The 16,961-nt window shown below is 45.4% G+C and overlaps 2 protein-coding genes across 5 annotated transcripts in view; one reads left to right on the top strand and one right to left on the bottom strand.

Annotated features, from left to right (window-relative positions):
• Positions 1-14,308: 14,308 nt before the first annotated feature.
• LOC123284455 (uncharacterized) lies at positions 14,309-16,510 on the bottom strand. Its single transcript, XM_044766847.2, has 3 exons — positions 16,463-16,510; positions 15,634-16,166; positions 14,309-15,080 (listed from the first exon to the last, which is right to left on the bottom strand). Exons 1-3 carry the CDS (start codon positions 16,508-16,510, stop codon positions 14,753-14,755), a joined length of 909 nt encoding a protein of 302 aa, XP_044622782.2. The 3' UTR covers positions 14,309-14,752.
• DOCK5 (dedicator of cytokinesis 5) overlaps positions 15,379-16,961 on the top strand; it is a 207,442-nt gene continuing 205,859 nt past the window's right edge. For 2 of the 4 annotated variants that reach the window (XM_014830495.3, XM_070505187.1), the window contains exon 1: positions 15,379-16,089. In XM_014830495.3, coding sequence (XP_014685981.2) covers positions 16,047-16,089 — 43 coding nt within the window. In that variant the 5' untranslated portion in view covers positions 15,379-16,046. Of the gene's footprint in view, positions 16,090-16,332; positions 16,387-16,961 lie in introns of those variants that run through there. The other 2 variants (XM_070505184.1, XM_070505186.1) reach the window with 2 other exon arrangements.

Genomic DNA, 16,961 nt, shown 5'->3' with positions numbered 1-16,961 from the left:
CAACCGCGTGCGGGATTTGAAACTACCAGAGATGTTCTTGATGGTTTACTTCAGGAAATCCGGTCGGCGCAACTCAAGTGAAATACAATCTTTCTCCCACTGAAGAAGGTGGCGACAGGGCAGGTGACAAGCCCAACTGGGAGCTCTGAAGTGTAGCTTGGAGCTGGGGGCAGGGACTAAAAGAGTGCCCTGCAGCTGCTTTTTCAAAATTTCTCTGTCAAAACACAGAACACTTGAAAGGATCTGCATTTATCCGAGGCCCTTAAGTGTTGACCTTTTTCCTGCACCTGCTAAGTCATTCTTGAAACCTACACTCTGTTTTCCTGCCAACAGAATTGTTATGTTAAAAACTGGAATGAGTAGACTTCGTACCGCTTTGGTTCATGGAAGAAATAGTCATTTTTAGGAGTGGAAAAAAACCCACGTAGTAAATAAGTACCAAAACAAAGACAATGTTAGTCAAAGAGACACAGGAAAGAGAAGTTCTCTATCCTGGGACAAGAGTTCTCCTTTAAGGAATTGTTATTGTCGGGTTGATCCAAGGTATATTACAGCAGGATGGAAGGGCACTGAGCGGTAATTATAAACTCATCATCGAGCCCATTCCCCCACCGAGGAGAATGAGGTCAAGGGAAGCCCAGTGCTGGCCCGAGGCGATTAGGTAGTAAGTGGCAGAGGCGGGAACTGAATGCAGACGTACTGACTCCAAGGCCAGGGCTTTCTCCTTACCAAGCTACCTACCTGTAGAAAGCTGTGTGCACGCCAGTTCTTATTCATGTATGATATGATGCAGCTCAGGAGTAGTGGGGATCACCTCGGCTCACGTTTATTAGCCAAAGCAAGCCCCACATCAAGAGGCAGGATGCACGTACAACCCTCTTCCTGGGAGGGCAGTGAATAAGAGGAAACAGTAAGACAGACTGCCCTCTGTCCCTTCCGCCCAGCAGTGGTGGCAGCTGTCGATAGTCTCTGGGTTAGCTCATTGTCCTGTTTGGCTCTTCCGTCGGCTGGGTAACCAATCCCCTGCACTGGCATCTCTGTGTTTAAACAGTCAAGTGGTTTCTGCTTCTTGGTTAGGCCAGCAGTCCCTGCCACAGCACCATTTGAACCTTTTCTATGTTTTCAGATGTGCTAGGCACAGATAACATGGATTTTTTTTAAAGTAGCACCATATGTAAAAGTACTATGTGAGTAATAATCATGGTCATAATCCTCCTGTATCAGTTGGGATTTTATTCCCTTCTGAGTGACAGAAAATCCAAAGGAACAGTGGCATAAACAAGAAGGAACTTTATTTCTCTAGCACATAAACCATGTGTAGAAATAAGCAACCCAAGGGTCTGATTTGATAACTCCATACTCATCAGGGGCCCACATCATCGCTTGGCTTCCACCTCATGCTACAAGATGGACGGCAGCAATAACAGAGTGTTCTGGAACTCAGTACTTCGAGTGGCAGCCTCCCCCTCCTCCAATTGTTGTGAAAGGGGCTAATTGCCTGTATTAACCTTTTTTTTGCTTAAAAATATATGTAGACTGAGTCAATTTCAACTGGTCAGAACTCAGCATCTAACCACAGCGAACCACAAAGGAGGCTGAGGGAAATTAATCTTTATTCCAGGCAGCTATGTGTCCAGCTAAAAACTGGGAGTTCTGTTGTTAAAGGAGTAGGGAGAATGGATAACCAGGAAAAACTAGCAATTTCTGACACACTCCACAAACGTTTTCACTAGTCGATACATCTTGAGTAGCTCTTTCTGTATTCAAAGTAGCTATGAACCCCAGGGAAGACGCAGACACTTTCCATTAGGGCTGAGAGGAGAGAATTTACTTTTCCAAACTCTGAAGATCTGATAAAGAAACTAGCTCTCCCAGAGTTATAAAGAGGAAGAAAGCAGCTGAAAGACAACAAGTTGAAACAAATTTGCTATAAATGCCGATAGAGTGATATTCACTAAAACTAATTTAGTCAATATTTATATAACACTTTTAAAAAATTTTACAATTACTCTCATTAAATCCTCACCCAAAATTTGTAGTCTGTATTATCATCCTTATTTGACAAATGAAAAAAGCTGAAATAAAGAATTTAAATGATTTAGTTGAAAAACAATGAACTAAAATTAGTGTCCTCAGAGTCCAGAGTTTCTTGTCGCCAGCATGCCTCCCTTTGTGGAATTCGACAAGGCACAGAGTTCTCTATGTTGGAAGGAGGTGATGATAACGCCCATAAAATCTCTGGGTGACATACGAGGACACGAGATCTGAGCTAGGTGACACAGTTAGATCACTGAAGAAAAGACCTAGCCCTTTGTTACAAGATTGCCTTTCCACAAACCAAAGAGGGCGCTCTGAAAGCCACACCATTCTCTCCAAGTGAGGTGTACAGGCAGTCAGGCATGGAGACCAGGAATTCCCCCACGTGCTCTGCTTCCTGAGACATTTAGCCTGCTACTGACCGTCTTTCTGCCTCGGTTTCCATCAACACTCCCTAGACTGCTAGACCTCCAGTCACCTGCAGCAATTTTGGCTTTTAAAAAATAAGAAGTAGGGCCAGCTCCATGGCCGAGAGGTTAAGTTCACGTGCTCTGCTTCGGCTGCCCAGGGTTTCCCTGGTTCGGATCCTGGACACGGACATGGCACCGCTCATCAAGCCATGCTGAAGCGATGTCCCACATGCCACAACTAGAAAGACCCACAACTAAAAATACACGACTATGTACCCAGGGGCTTTGGGAGAAAAAGGAAAAGTAAAATCTTTAATAAATAAATATAATTAATTAATTAATTTTAAAAAATAAAAAATAAGAAGTAGCATGCCCATGTTTGTTGCAGCATTATTCACAAAAGCCAAGAAGTGGAACGAACAGATGAATGGATAAAGAGAATGCAGTATATCCATACAATGGCATACTCTGAAGCCTTAGAAAAAGAAGGCAATCCTGCTCCTGGGTGCGTGGCAGGACTGGATCTCCAACTTCTGCTGTTCCAGGAACCAGCTCCTGGGTACTCATTCCTGATTTTGCTTCTCTCCTCCGCTTGGATTTGCTACCCTTCCGGTGTCTCCTGCCACTTTTTTTCTCTGCCCTACTGGACTCCATCTATTGCTGTACTTTTTCATATGTTTCATCCCCTCTCTGTTTTGCATTTTCAAATCTGGGACACAAAATACCATTACATTTAGCAACAAACCCTGGGATTCATTAGAACATAGTGCTAAGAGTTCTTAGCATCTGCATGCAATAACCAATAAAGGTTTGATAACAAGCCGTATATACAAAATAAGGACCAATAAGCCATTCTTGTCCCCTTCATAGAAATACAATGGTTGTGGAATCCTCAGTCTAAGGAGATGCCTTTCAGGAAAAATCTGACCCATCTTCCTATTTCCAAACTGTGGTCCTCTGAAAATATTCAAGTACAAGTCGTTACTGTCAGACATGCAAATTAGCACACAGGCACATAAGGGCCTGAAACTTGAGAAGCATTTTTTATCAAAATGGGAAAGGTCACCCAAGACAACCTGCAGACCCTCTTCTTTGCTCTAATAATGTTTTGTAATAATTCATTCCTCCATATGAATCCTTCTGAAGATGGTAAACTGAGGCTGAAGTGATAGAAACATGTATTCTGAAAGATCTCCCAAAGGGAGACCCCATTACAAAGCAACATAGCATAAAACGGCAGAAGAGCAGCCGTGAGGTGGGCTTCTGATCAGACAGCCCAAGTTCTAAGCCCGGCTCTGCCCCCCACCACCTGCGTGACCTTGGGTAAGTTCTTCACTGACTCAAGCTCTAGTCTGTCCATCGGTATGATGGGGATAAAAATTCTACCTACCTGGTCGAGTTGTGACAAATAAATGAGAAGATCTATGTAAAGCTGTTAGCACAGTAATTCTTAGCACACAATAAGATCTGGGTAGGTGGAAATAGTGAAAGAAACATAAAACGCCTGTTCCTGCCATGAGAGGGCAGGTTTTAAAAGAATTCAGAGCAAATCGGCTATTGCAATTCACACTTACAACAGTGGATGGCACTAGGGCCATATTTATCTACTAGTACTATATGGACGCTGAATTTTTTTTTTTTTTTTTGTAAAGCATTCCTTTTCAGCCTTCTTTTCCAGGAATAGCATTTCCCCCTTGATCTTTTAATTTTTTGCTATTACTTTATAGTTTCATTGGCTATTTTCAGTATAGTAAATTACTTCTGTTAAAAAATGTAGACAAATTGCTGTGGGCTGATTTAATGAAATTTTAAATTTTATTTTGAAGTTTTGCCCTCTTTCTAATTCATTCTCTAAATCTGATTGTATTGGTCTATATGGGCATCAAAACAAGAATATTTTACACACGTAGTTTTCTTTAATCCTAAGAAACGTTCAGGGGACGGCCCAGTGGTGCAGCAGTTAAGTGCGCATGTTCCACCTCGGCAGCCCCAGGCGGTTCGGATCCCGGGTGCAGAAAGGGCACTGCTTGGCAAGCCATGCTGTGGTAGGTGTCTCACATATAAAGTAGAGGAAGATGAGCACAGATGTTAGCTCAGGGCTGATCTTCCTCAAAAGAAATGTTTAAACCCCTCTTTCTAGGATACCATAAGATACACATTTGCTAGAAGGAATGTTTGAAGAAAAGACTGAGTGTGGCAAGAGGAAAACGACCAGTGTTCTGAAATCATTCCTAAGTTGCTCGATGGATGTGCTCATGGTTAATTCAGCAGCAATTATAATTCTGTTTAAAGTTAATGTGTGTAGCTTTCACAAGTATCTTCGTATATTTAATTCCCTATGCTGTTGCCACTGCAACTCACGGCAGATGATTCTCCATCAGGCTTGCAGTGGAACATGGTTCGGGGCTTCCTTGTGTCACAGGTTTAGAGATTCCCAAGAGTGAACTCAGTCTCTAACAGTAAGATGCTGACTCAGAGCCAGTTTTAGGCAAACATGAGCTCTGTGCAAAATGCCTTTGTGCAACCACACACCAAAGCCTCACTTGCAACCCTAATTCTGCGGTCAGCACACTGAGGGTAGTGTCGACAAAGATCAGCCACAGGGGCAGGGCTGGCATCTCACACTGGGCTAGAGGTGAACTCTGAGGGTCCTGCAAACGCCTTTTAGGGAAGCAGCGCAGCAGCCTGGGGGGAGGAATTCAGAATGACACTGTGCAACCCACTGCAGAGGCCCACTCCACCCATGAGGGTGAGGAGGCGGCTGACGAAATAACAGCCATCAGGTTGACCTACTGGAACTTTTCTGTAACAAGTGAAATCAGTTTGAAGGTAAATTCTCTTCTGTGTTTAAAGATGGACAAGTATGGGGGAAAACTGAACTTTGCAGACATTGAAACGTCATGCATTACAGTATAATAGAAAATTTGATGAAAGGGCCCCAATATCTTTTTTGGGCTATGAAGTCCCTTTACATGTACATCAAGACAAGAGAAAGTGTTAAATATATTATATGACAAAATTCTGACTTATTTGAAAATACTCATTGTTGATTATGTTAGCCAGTTATTTGACCAGCATGTAACGACAATTTGGTCTCCACCAATCCATGTCTTGTGTTTCCTTGCATTGGATAGAGCAGTCTCTGAATACTGCTCTAATTATGGTGTTAGAGGATTTCATGTCTTAGTCCTGGTGAATGGGATTACACGACAATTCATGCTTAAGTGTGATGCTGGCTGCTGGTTTCCCATATAGTCTTCATCAAGTTGAGGGTGTATATCTTATTCTTAGTTTGCTAAGAGTTTGCATCAAGAACATGTGTTATGGGGCTGGCCCTGTGGCCAAGTGTTTAAGTTCACGCGCTCCGCTGCAGGCGGCCCAGTGTTTCGTTGGTTCGAATCCTGGGCTCAGACATGGCACTGCTCATCAAACCACGCTGAGGCAGCGTCCCACATGCCACAACTAGAAGGACCCACAATGAAGAATATACAACTATGTACCGGGGGGCTTTGGGGAGAAAAAAGGAAAAAAATAAAATCTTAAAAAAAAAAAGATTCCTTAAAAAATAAAAAAAATTTTAAAAAAAAGAATGTATGTTAATTTTTTTTTTAAAGATTGGCACCTGTGCTAACATCTGTTTCCAATCTATTTTTTTTTCTCCTCCCCAAATCCCTCCAGTACATAGTTGTATATTCCAGTTGTGAGTGCCTCTGGTTATGCTATGTGGGATGCCGCCTCAGCAGGGCCTGATGAGCGGTGCCATGTCTGCGCCCAGGATCTGAACCCTCGGCCACCAAAGTGGAGCACACAAACTTAACCACTGGGCCATGGGGCTGGCCCCATGAATGTTAATTTTATCAAATCCCTTTTGCATATCTATCCAGATGATCATTTGGTTTTTCTCTGAGACCTTTTGATGAGATAATTTTGCTGATAAATTTCCTATTATGAACTGCCCTTGTACTTTTAGAATAAAACTCATTTAGTCATTTGGTATTGCTTTTGATGATATTCATCAATATTTTATTTTGCATCTCTATTTATAACTATATTTACATTGTATTTGTATAAATATAAATTTGTATTTATATTTTTTCTTCTATATTTTGATGGGTTTTTCTGCCAAGGTTATGTTGTTTCATAAAATAAATTAGGGGGGCCGCCCGGTGGCACAATGGTTAAGTTCGCACGTTCCGCTTTGGCGGCCCAGGCAGGGTTCACCGGTTTGGATCCCGGATGCAGACATGGCACCGTTTGGCAAGCCATGCTGCGGTAGGCGTCCCACATACAAAGTAGAGGAAGATGAGCACGGATGTTAGCTCAGGGCCAGTCTTCCTCAGCAAAAAGAGGAGGATTGGCAGCAGATGTTAGCTCAGGGCTAACCTTCCCCAGAAAATAAATAAATAAATAAATTAGGAAGCATTCCATATTTTTATATTACATTCAACTGCTCTAGTCTTTGAATATACAAAAGTATTTGCCTTTATCTGTAGGCCTAGTTTTTAGATGTGATATTTTGACTACATTTTCCATTTCTTCTATGCTATTTGGTTGGCTCAGTTCTTCTATTTCTTGGCTCAATTTTGTTCATTTGCATTTTCCTAGTGAATTCTTTCACTGTGATGTTTACAATTTATTAAGTAAGAACTATACAGAACAGTCTTATGTAAATTTGCTTCTCTACATCTATGGTTTTACAGCCTTCAAATTCCTAACTGTGCATATTTATATACATTTTCATTCTTGACTAGAGGTCTGGCCATTTTATAGGTATGCTTCTACTTGAAACGGCGTACAGAACACTGAGTAAAATCTATGGCTGTTTGAATTTCCCTGTTATTCACATTCTAGCTAAACAGAAGTTTTCTGTCTTCAAATAATACAACATTTGAAAGAATTCTAACATTTGTACCCAGACAACGAATTACAATAGTTTTACAAATAAGAAGACTGAAGTCAAGAGAGGCCTTTCCAGTAAATCACAGGGGAAATCAAAATACAGCTCCCGGGGCCAGCATCGCTGGGTCCCTGAAGTGTGGGCCAAGCCCCAAATTAACAAGGACAGGCATTAACAGTCAGATCATTTCTGAATGGAGAATGCCTCCAGAAAGAATACATGAGAGTTTATTTCTCTCCTAAGAGACTTTTTGCGTATGTGGTACGAGCTGTTCTGAGAAACAAACCCTGAGGCCTGATTTTATGGGAGGGAAGGGCTTGTTTAAATAAGAACATTAGGCCACAGTAATATGACTAAGAAACAATGTGAGGAAGGAGCCCCAGGGCGCAATCCTCCCGTGCAGCTGAGCCAGGTGATTGCTGCAAAGTATTCAAAGCTATCTTGTTATCTTGAAAGAAGCGAGTTCGGGAATACTGCCTAAATGTGACGCAAACAATCCTGGGGTGAGGCCATACCTTTAGACTGAAGAATATGCAAGAAAACATGACTTTAAGAATGGCGCCTGGGGCCAGCCTGGCAGCAGTTAAGTGAGCACGTTCCGTTTTGGAGGCCCTAGGATCACAGGTTCGGATCCCGGGTGTGGACACGGCACCGTTTGGCAAGCCATACTGTGGCAGGTGTCCCACATGTAAAGTAGAGGAAGATGGGCATGGATGTTAGCTCAGGGCCAGTCTTCCTCAGCAAAAAGAGGAGGATTGGCAGAGGTTAGCTCAGGGCTAATCTTCCTTGGGGGAAAAAAAAAATTCTAGGGGCCGGCCTGGTGGTGCAGCGGTTAAGTGCACACATTCCACTTTGGTGGCCCGGGGTTTCTGGTTTGCATCCCGGGTGCCAGCATGGCACCGCTTGGCACGCCATGCTGTGGTAGGCATCCCACATATAAAGTAGAGGAAGATCGTCATGAATGTTAGCTCAGGGCCAGTCTTCCTCAGCAAAAAGAGGAGGGCTGGCAGCAGTTAGCTCAGAGCTAATCTTCCTCAAGAAAAAAAGAAAAAGAATGGCGCCTACCTTTTAACATTAAAGGTTTGTTGTTAAGCTATCATTAATGGGCTTTGCGATCCGACATTTGCTTGATTCAAAGAATGACTTTCAAAATACCCAAATTTAAAAACTTGCCATCCAAACAAACAATCCCTAAAACCTTGAGTCACTTTTATTGTGGCAATAATAATTCTATGCTAAATGGAGGTTCTCCCAAGAGAATAAAAAGACTGACATTCAAAAACATGCATTCTGAAGCTGAGGACATTAAAGACAGCAAATAGCTGTTCAATTGCAATGAGCTAATGACCATGAAAGCATTTAAGAATATTGCCTATCTTTGGAGAGAAATATATATGTAGATGCAAAGGAAATGAAAGCAGGATCTCAAAGAGATGTCTACACCCCATGTTCCTTAACATACACTGTGTTACACACTTGAAAGTTGTTGACAGAGTAGATTTTAAATGTTCTCACCACATACACAAAAAATAGTTATCATGTGAAGTGGCGGAGGTGTTAACTAACCTTATTTTCGTAATCATTTCACAATATACATGTGGATCAAATCATCACATTGTATAACTCAAACTTACACTATTTATATGTCAATTATATCTCAGTAAAGCTAAAAATGTATACATATATTTCCCATCTGGTGCTGGCTCTGCAGTTTCAACACTCTCACTGCCAAGCCTCCCTTCCAGCATTTCTGGAAAGCCCCAGGGTATGGATCTGAGTACTCTCACCAATCTGGCCATTTTCTTTTCTTCTGCTCTGACCTTCCCAAGGTGGTATCACCAGGATCTACCTAGCTTTGCAAACCTTTCAGAAGATGTTGTCACATCTCCTTCTAGCACAACGATCTCAGCCAGGCCCCCCCTGTTATTTCCACAAGGATACCCACGAGAATACCTCCCTCCACTCTTTTTTCCCCCAGCTTTACTGAGATATAATTAACATATAACACTGTGTACGTTTAAGGTGTGCAAATGTGGTGATTTGATACGGTTGATTTGATACACATATACTGCAAAATGGTTACCACTGTAAGTTCCAGTGTAGCTATAGCTAACACCTTCATCACATCACGTAATTACTGCATGCTTCTCTTCACAGTCCAGGTGAAAACATTTAAGATCTCTCTTAGCAACTTTCAAGTATATAATACACTATTGTTAACTACATTACACACTGTATATTAGATCCTCAGAATTTAATCATCTTATAACTGGAAGTTTGTACCATTTGACCAACATTTCCCCTTTTCCTCCACCCCTTAGACCCTGGCAACCACAATTCTTCTCTCTGTTTCTATGAGTTTGTTTTTTTAAGATTCCACATATAAGTGAGACCATACCGTATTTGTCTTTGTCTGACTTATTTCACTTAGCATAATGCCCTCAAGATCCATCTATGTTGTCACAAATGACAAGATTTCCCTCTTTCTCATGGCTGAATAATATTCCATTATATTATATTTATATGTATTACAACTTCTTTATCCATTCGTCCACAGTTATGTTGTTTCCACATCTTGGCTATTGTGAATAACGCTGCCTTGAACACGCCTCCTTCCTCTCTTTAGAAGTCTACTTGTTCGGTGGGCACCAGAGCAGTTGCTTGTGTGCTACTGTCTTATGGAGGTTTTGTTATGTTTTTAACTTATAGTTCCTATCATTCAGCATAGAGTTCAGAGGGGCTAGGCCAGGAGACAGTTCCCCATACTCACTGTTCTCAGAATGCTGGACTCTGATTTCCAAGGCAACCTCTACTACTTAGAGTCCTTCTCCAAGGACTTCTCTTCTAGACCCTAATGCAACAGAGTTCTGGGGGGAAAGACGAAAGTCCCACATGTGTGCTTTGGTTGCTCCTCTGTTCCTTCTCCTGGAGGTCCCCCAGCCTTCCCACTCACTTCAAAAGGTGGCAGTCCTAGTTCGGAGCAGGTGTTGGCAAACTATGGTTTGCAGGCCAAATCTGGCCCACCACCTGTTTCTGGACAGCCAGCAAGTTAAGAACATATTTTACATTTGTAAATGATTGAAAAATATCAAAAGAAAAAGGATATTTCATGACATATGAAAATTAAATGAAAGTCACATTTCACATCTACAAATAGTTTTATTGGAACACAGCCATACTCTTTTGTTTACTATTGTCTATGGCTGCTTTCCTGTTACTGTTGTAGAGTTGAGGGCTTGCAACAGAGACCATACAGCCTGCAAAGTCTGAAATATATATATGGGCCCTTTGCAGTGAAGGTTTACTGACCTGTGGTTTAGACCGTGGACCCTGAAGCCAGTCTGCCAAGGGCGTGAATTTAGTTCAGCCACTAACTGTGAGCAATATCTTATCATGTTCTGAGCCACAATTCCCACATTTGTAAGGTGGGGACAATAGTTCGATTTACCTCATTAGGTTGTGTGGGGATTAAACAAGTTGATTTGAATAGTGCCAGATGCAGGCCATAAATGTCAGTTATTATTGTTATATTACAGCTGGTGACCACGGAAAATCTGTCTGGTATTAAATAAAAAATCTGGATCAAGGGGCTGGCCCCGTGGCCGAGTGGTTAAGTCTGTGCGCTCTGCTGCAGGCGGCCCAGTGTTTCGTTGGTTCGAATCCTGGGCACGGACATGGCACTGCTCATCAAGCCACGCTGAGGCAGCGTCCCACATGCTACAACTAGAAGGACCCACAACGAAGAATATACAACTATGTACTGGGGGGCTTTGGGGAGAAAAAGGAAAAAAAAATTAAAAAAAAAAATCTAGATCAAATGTGTGTTTCTTAACTGAGCTCAAAGTAATAGGAAGAAAAATCTGCAGAATATGACAGTTATCTAAACCATATAGCAATAGTGTTACTGTTACAAAGGGACTGCAGAACGAAATTTCACTCCTGTCTCAAAGAAAGGTCAAATTTAGGCATTTGATTTCCTGCTTTTCTACATATTCCAGGGATCTCAGCAACCAAGTTATTTTGTTTATTTTGTTTTGAAGAAGGTTGAATAAAATTTTCCTTTTTTTCCCATATTCCTCTACAGTTATTTTCCATGTAAATATATAATTTTATATAGTTATAATATGGCATATACAGTTTAATTATTTCTACTTAAGCTTACATCATAATTTTTCCACATTGCTTCTTAGTTTTCATCATTTTTGCTTTAAACAGAGTTTTATGAAGATAATTTTTCAACATACACAGGAATTTTTCAAAATATATATAAATATAGTTTTAAAAATATTAAGCAGTGTTCACTCCCTCTCACTTCAATATCGATCCAGTTTTCATCTAACTAATGACTTGGAATTGCTCACATCATCAATTTCCCCCAAAGGTGATCTCGGAGCACATTTAGATATTTGCAGCAAACAGCATTCTGGAAACAAAACTAAAAGCTTGGGTGAAAGTGCCGACCAAGCATAAACCTCACAGTGATGGGGACGCGGCGACGGATAGCATCAGAGCACTGACCATCGTCTCCCGACTCGGCAGAGAAGCTGGACTTCCAACGCCACACGGCAGAGCCAAGGACAGCCCCAAAAATGTTCACCCCCCAAGTCATTTGCGGGCAGAGATTAGACAGCGGCAGCGACGTGAGTTCATGAGGTATATGAAAAAGGCGTTTCTAGGGCTGGAGAGATCTGTTCCTTTGTCCCAAATTACAACGCATCGCCCCAATCCTGACTTCCACAGACCCACCCTGTCCTGAAGCCTTTGCCCTTAGAAGATTACAAAGTGCTGCTTAGAGCCAATTATATATTTTTCCCAATTTTCTGTAGTTCCAGCAACTACACTCACTCACATGTAGGATCAAAGAACCAGCCTCCTCTATCTAGAAAAAAAATAAAGACGCTGTTTCACCGAACACATAGTTTCTCTCAGAGAAGCAATCAAGAAGGCCAGATTTGGCAAAATAAACCTGGTAATCAATGGCAGAAATGAAGCCCTTGCCAGTTGTCTTCACATCTAACTATTCTCTGAGGCAATGTAAGGGACAGTCACAATATTCATGTCAAACTAGCCTCCAAAGTCACTTATGTTCACTTCTTTCTCCAAGGCCTTCGAGCAGAGCGTGCAAGTGCCGCGGCATGGATAAGCGTGTGTGTGTTTATCTGGGTTTGGAGTCTCTGGTTGTGGAATATGCTTAATGTTTCTTCTGAAAAGTATCAGAGGAAAAAGAAAAGGCTATTTCTGGGAATCATGCTGTTATTCCACCTACCCATCTGGTTGACTCTTTAATTTTAAGCCTTATTTTAATAAAAGACTTTGAATAGCTCTGCTTTTATGATTTAAATGGACTTTCAAATTGGGATTTAACCATCTGATATAACAAAGTGGGTGGACTTCAGTCTTCAGAGGAAAAAGAATAAACATACTGAAAGTTGTAATTAAAATTTTCCCTTTTCCTCCAACCCTCTTATTGCAATTATTGTCACACTTGAAATACTCAGTGCCCAAATTCAAACCTCAAGTTTTGCAAAAAGCCTACAATGCAAGGGGGGGTGAGGCAGCTGAAATCCCTTTGGTAGAAACCCAGTCCCACTGGATGAGCATTAATACTCTGCTGTGTGCTAAACTTAACATATACCAGTGGTTAGAGAACATCGGTCATCCAACTTCCTGGAACACAGATGACTGCAGTGACCTCTTGAAGCCCCTATTCCACAATGCAAAACGCTCCAGCTCCTAATGGTCTGCAAGAAGTTGTTGCTGAGGAAGGTGTGAAGAAGTGAGTCCTAAAGAAATATCGAAGGAAAACTTCAGTACAGAACAACTTGGATACAAAGGGTGAAGACCAGGTAGGTATCACAGACGACCAAGAACCTGGCAACTCTCTTTCCAGTTGCTCAAGCCCCAAATCTTGGGGTCGACCTTGACCCATCCTGTGTCTCACACCCAGGGGCAAGACGCAAGGTTTGTGGGGCCTGAAGCGTATATAGGCTTTAAAAAAAAAATACAAGCATATTTTTTGAAGGAAAGTTCCCAAAAACATATGCGATAAAAGTACACTGAGGGGTCTAGAAGCCTCAGTGAACTCCCTCCGCCCACACCGCCCTCCTGTGGTTCTGCCTTAGTGTATGTCAAGAACCCAACCTCTCTTCCAGCTCCACCCCTATCATCCTGGCCCCAGCCACCTTCATTTCTGCCCGCACTCCTGAAATAGCCTTCCATCCCTGCTCTTCCCGCTTCTTCCCTGGTGTCTTTACGTCCACTCATCCCACAGCAGGCAAACTGGATCATGTCCTTGGTTGGCTCAAAACCCTCCAAACTTCTCTTGTCTGGTCATATCTAAAGTCCTCACTACACCTCCGATGGTCCTGCTTTATCTGCCACCCCGTGCCTCCTGGACCAAGTTCGCTCCCACACTCTGCCCCTTACTCACCTCTCACCACCCCGGGCTCGTTGCTGTTTTTGGAACCTGCCAAAAACCTGCCTCCGGCTTTTGCCTCTGCTGTTCCTGATGTCTGGAATACCTTCTTTCCCCTGAAAGCCCCACTTCCTTCAGGTCTATCCTTCAAATGTCACTTTATCGGAGATGTCTTCCCAGGCCACTCAACAAACAGTGGCAGCCCAGACAGCCTGTCCTCCTTGCTTTGGATTTTTCTTTCCAGGCTCAGCCTCATTTGGGCATATATTTACTTGTGAATTGTCTTACCGTCCTCGTCTAGACTGGAAGCTCCATGAGGGTAGAAGCTGCTGTTGCCCATTTGGAGAACAATGCCTGACCTAGTAGGCACTTAATATTTGCGGAGAGAAGAAATTACCTAACCTAGGAAATTAGGTTATCATGATGTCACTGGCAGAGAAAGAGAAATTATTTTGGGGAAGATGGAATTCCCTCTGAATGCTAAGTCTAAAAGTGCCAGATTTCTTAAATTATCATTACACTTGTGAATAAATACTTTTTTGTTTTTTTGCCAAGGAAGTTTCGCCCTGAGCAAACATCCGTACCAATCTTCCTCTATTTTTTAGTATGTGGGCAGCCAATACATAGCATATACATACAGCATAGACGCTAACAGAGGGGCTTAGGTCCGCACCTTGAACCCAACCCGGACCGCTGAAGCAGAGCGCGCCGAACCTAACCACTGAGCCACCGGGGCTGGCCCTTAAACATCCATTTGTTGATGGAGAGGAAAGTAAGCCCCAGGAGTTACTGTGAACAAAACTTTTTTTTTAAGTTTCACATCTGGCTTTACAAAAAGTTATCAAAGTTAAAATGCACTAATTTCGCAATCAAGTTTCACTCTATTTTCTACATGTTCATCTTCCTTTCATGTTCCAAATAGGCAGAAAACCTTCACAGACTGCAAGGACCAAACAGTTTCTTTCAAGAGGCATTTTCCCACACGGGGAACATTTACCGAGGCTTCACTCTCCGTGGGAGGCAGCAAGCCCCCCACTCCACCCCGGACTCAGAGCCAATCTCCATTCTTGAGGTCTTTCCAGGAAAGAGTGAGCTCCGGGAGGCGACTTCCAAAGGGTGCCCACAGGAGCCTAGGGCAGGCGGTTCAAACGAGCAGGCTCTGCGTTGGGCTCTTTGTCCAAACACTACAGGGAACGAGAAAGACGTGGCTGTGCCAGGTCCCTTCTCCGTACGGATGCTGGTCTGTTGGAAAGGGGAGGTCTCTCGGAGGACTTCTCCCTTGAGCCTGAGGGTTTGAATTTCTTCAGCTCGGGACTCCTCCCTGTGTTTTGGGTATACAAGATTTCCAAGTTAGAATACTTGTCCCAGCGAGGCTCCCCAAGGAAAGCATCTAATACTCCTGAGGAGCCGGGCTCCCTTGCATCAGTTCTCTATTTACCGGCAGACAAACGTGCCTGCTTTGCAGGCGCTCAGCGGCGGCCGCGGGAGATCGCGTCTGCCCCGGAGTCCGCCTTCCGGCTCTCGTGGTGTCAGTTCAAGCTCCAGGGGGTGAACTCAGACGTCCACTGCCCCTTCATTCAACAAATACTTACCGGGCGCCCGCTGAGTGCCAGGCACTGGGGGTGCCCCGGGGGCGAGAAACAACTCATTAATTCCTACCAGTGCCCCCAGGAGCTCGGCGCGCGCAGCCGGAGCGGACCCCGCACTCCGAGCCCACCCGCTGCCCGGCCGCCCAGCCCGGGGGTGCCGAGCGCCTCCCGCGCAGCCCTCGGGACGCCGGCGGGGGACCCGCCCCACGGGATCCAGCCTCGAGGGTTTAATCCGGGTGGGGAAGGCAGGGAAAACGGCAAAACACAAAAAGGCAGAAAGCGCACCCCAGTCTGCACTGGGAAGGCGCTCCCGGCAAGTGCGCAAGGCGGAGCCGGAGCCCGGCCCGCCGGGAGAGCGCCGAGCCCGGGAGCGGGAGGGAGAGCCAGGCGCCCGGGGCGCGGAGGCGGCCCCGGCGGGCGGAGGGCGCGGCCGGCGGGAGGGGCCGGGGCGGTGCCGGGAGGGGCGCGCACAGCGGCGCGGCCGCCCGGCCCAGCAGGTGACCGCGGGCCGGCGCCGGAGCCGGAGCGGATCGGTGCGGCGCGGGCGGCGAGGCGGGGAGCCGGCTCGCGGGCTCGGGCCAAGTTTGCCGGAACATGGCGGCACAGCCCGGGGAGTGCAGGAGCGCGGCGCGGCGGCGGCCGGCGCCCCGGGAGCTGTAGCCGCCGCAGCCGCCGCCGCCGCGGCCGAGGGCGCCGCCATGGCCCGCTGGATCCCGACCAAGAGGCAGAAGTACGGGGTTGGTGAGTGCTCTCCCCACCCCGACCCGGCCCGGCCCGGCCCGGCCCGGCCGCCGCGAAGTTCGCGGGAGCCGCCCAGCCTGGCGCAAAGTTGGGCGCCGGACTCCGGGCCGCCTGTGCGCGCGCCGCGCGAGCCGGGGTTCGGCTCCTGCTGCCCTCGCGGGCGCGCTCGGCTCTCAGCCCCGCCGCCGAGCGCTGGGGGCGGGTGGGAGTCGGAGCCCCCTGCCGGAGCCCTTTGGGGAAGTCCTTGTGAGCGTTGGGAATCCGAGTGGCTCAAAGTGCCGTTGGGCTGCGGGACAGGTAATCTTGCTCCAAATCCACAGCTCCAGCGCTCTGCTTAGTGGGAACGTCAAAAGCGAGGGTGCTCGCGTGTTACACCTTTGGGCGCCCAGCTCTGGTGCTCGCCTCCCTCCTCCCCATCCATGCGGGTTCATTCAGTGGTTTGTAACCAGCCGAGGTCGGCGGAATGCGAGTGCTGCCTGCTGACCCAGTGCTTTCTGCCTTGCCCCTGCCTAGGGTCTCTCTGAAGCCCCAAAGTGAGGAGTACGGGCTAGAAAGCCGCTCTCCCCCTTTTCCCCGCAGGGACTGGGATCCTGATGACAGTTGTAAACGGAATTGGAGACTAAAGTTGTGGTGTGGAGGTGATGGAAGAGACAGGAAGTGTGTGGCTTGGGAACGAGGGTGGCTGCCCCTGGGCTCTTGTGCAGACACTCGTGCTCTAACGGAGCATGTGTGGAGAGGGGTTAAGACTGCCTTCTGAATCCCGAGTTCCGTCGTGGGATAAGAAGAGAACATTTTATTAAGAAAATCGTGACAGGTCCCGCGCCAGGCACTTGGCGTCCGTAACCGCGGCGCTAGAGCCCCCTTGACGTGCG

Source organism: Equus asinus, chromosome 3 (assembly GCF_041296235.1).
Source record: "Equus asinus isolate D_3611 breed Donkey chromosome 3, EquAss-T2T_v2, whole genome shotgun sequence".
NCBI classification, from domain to species: domain Eukaryota; kingdom Metazoa; phylum Chordata; class Mammalia; order Perissodactyla; family Equidae; genus Equus; species Equus asinus.
The sequence above is the reverse complement of the archived record's forward strand: the minus strand, read 5'-3'. Positions and strand labels throughout refer to the sequence as shown.

Coding starts and splice junctions, on each gene's coding strand:
- LOC123284455 (XM_044766847.2), bottom strand. CDS start 16,510: ATGGATGGGGAGGAGGGAGGCGAGCACCAGAGCTGGGCGCCCAAAGGT. Junction 16,167..16,462: donor AGAGCTGGGCGCCCAAAGGT/GTAACACGCGAG, acceptor ACTTTGCGCCAG/GCTGGGCGGCTCCCGCGAAC. Junction 15,081..15,633: donor CCTTCCCAGTGCAGACTGGG/GTGCGCTTTCTG, acceptor CCCAAAACACAG/GGAGGAGTCCCGAGCTGAAG.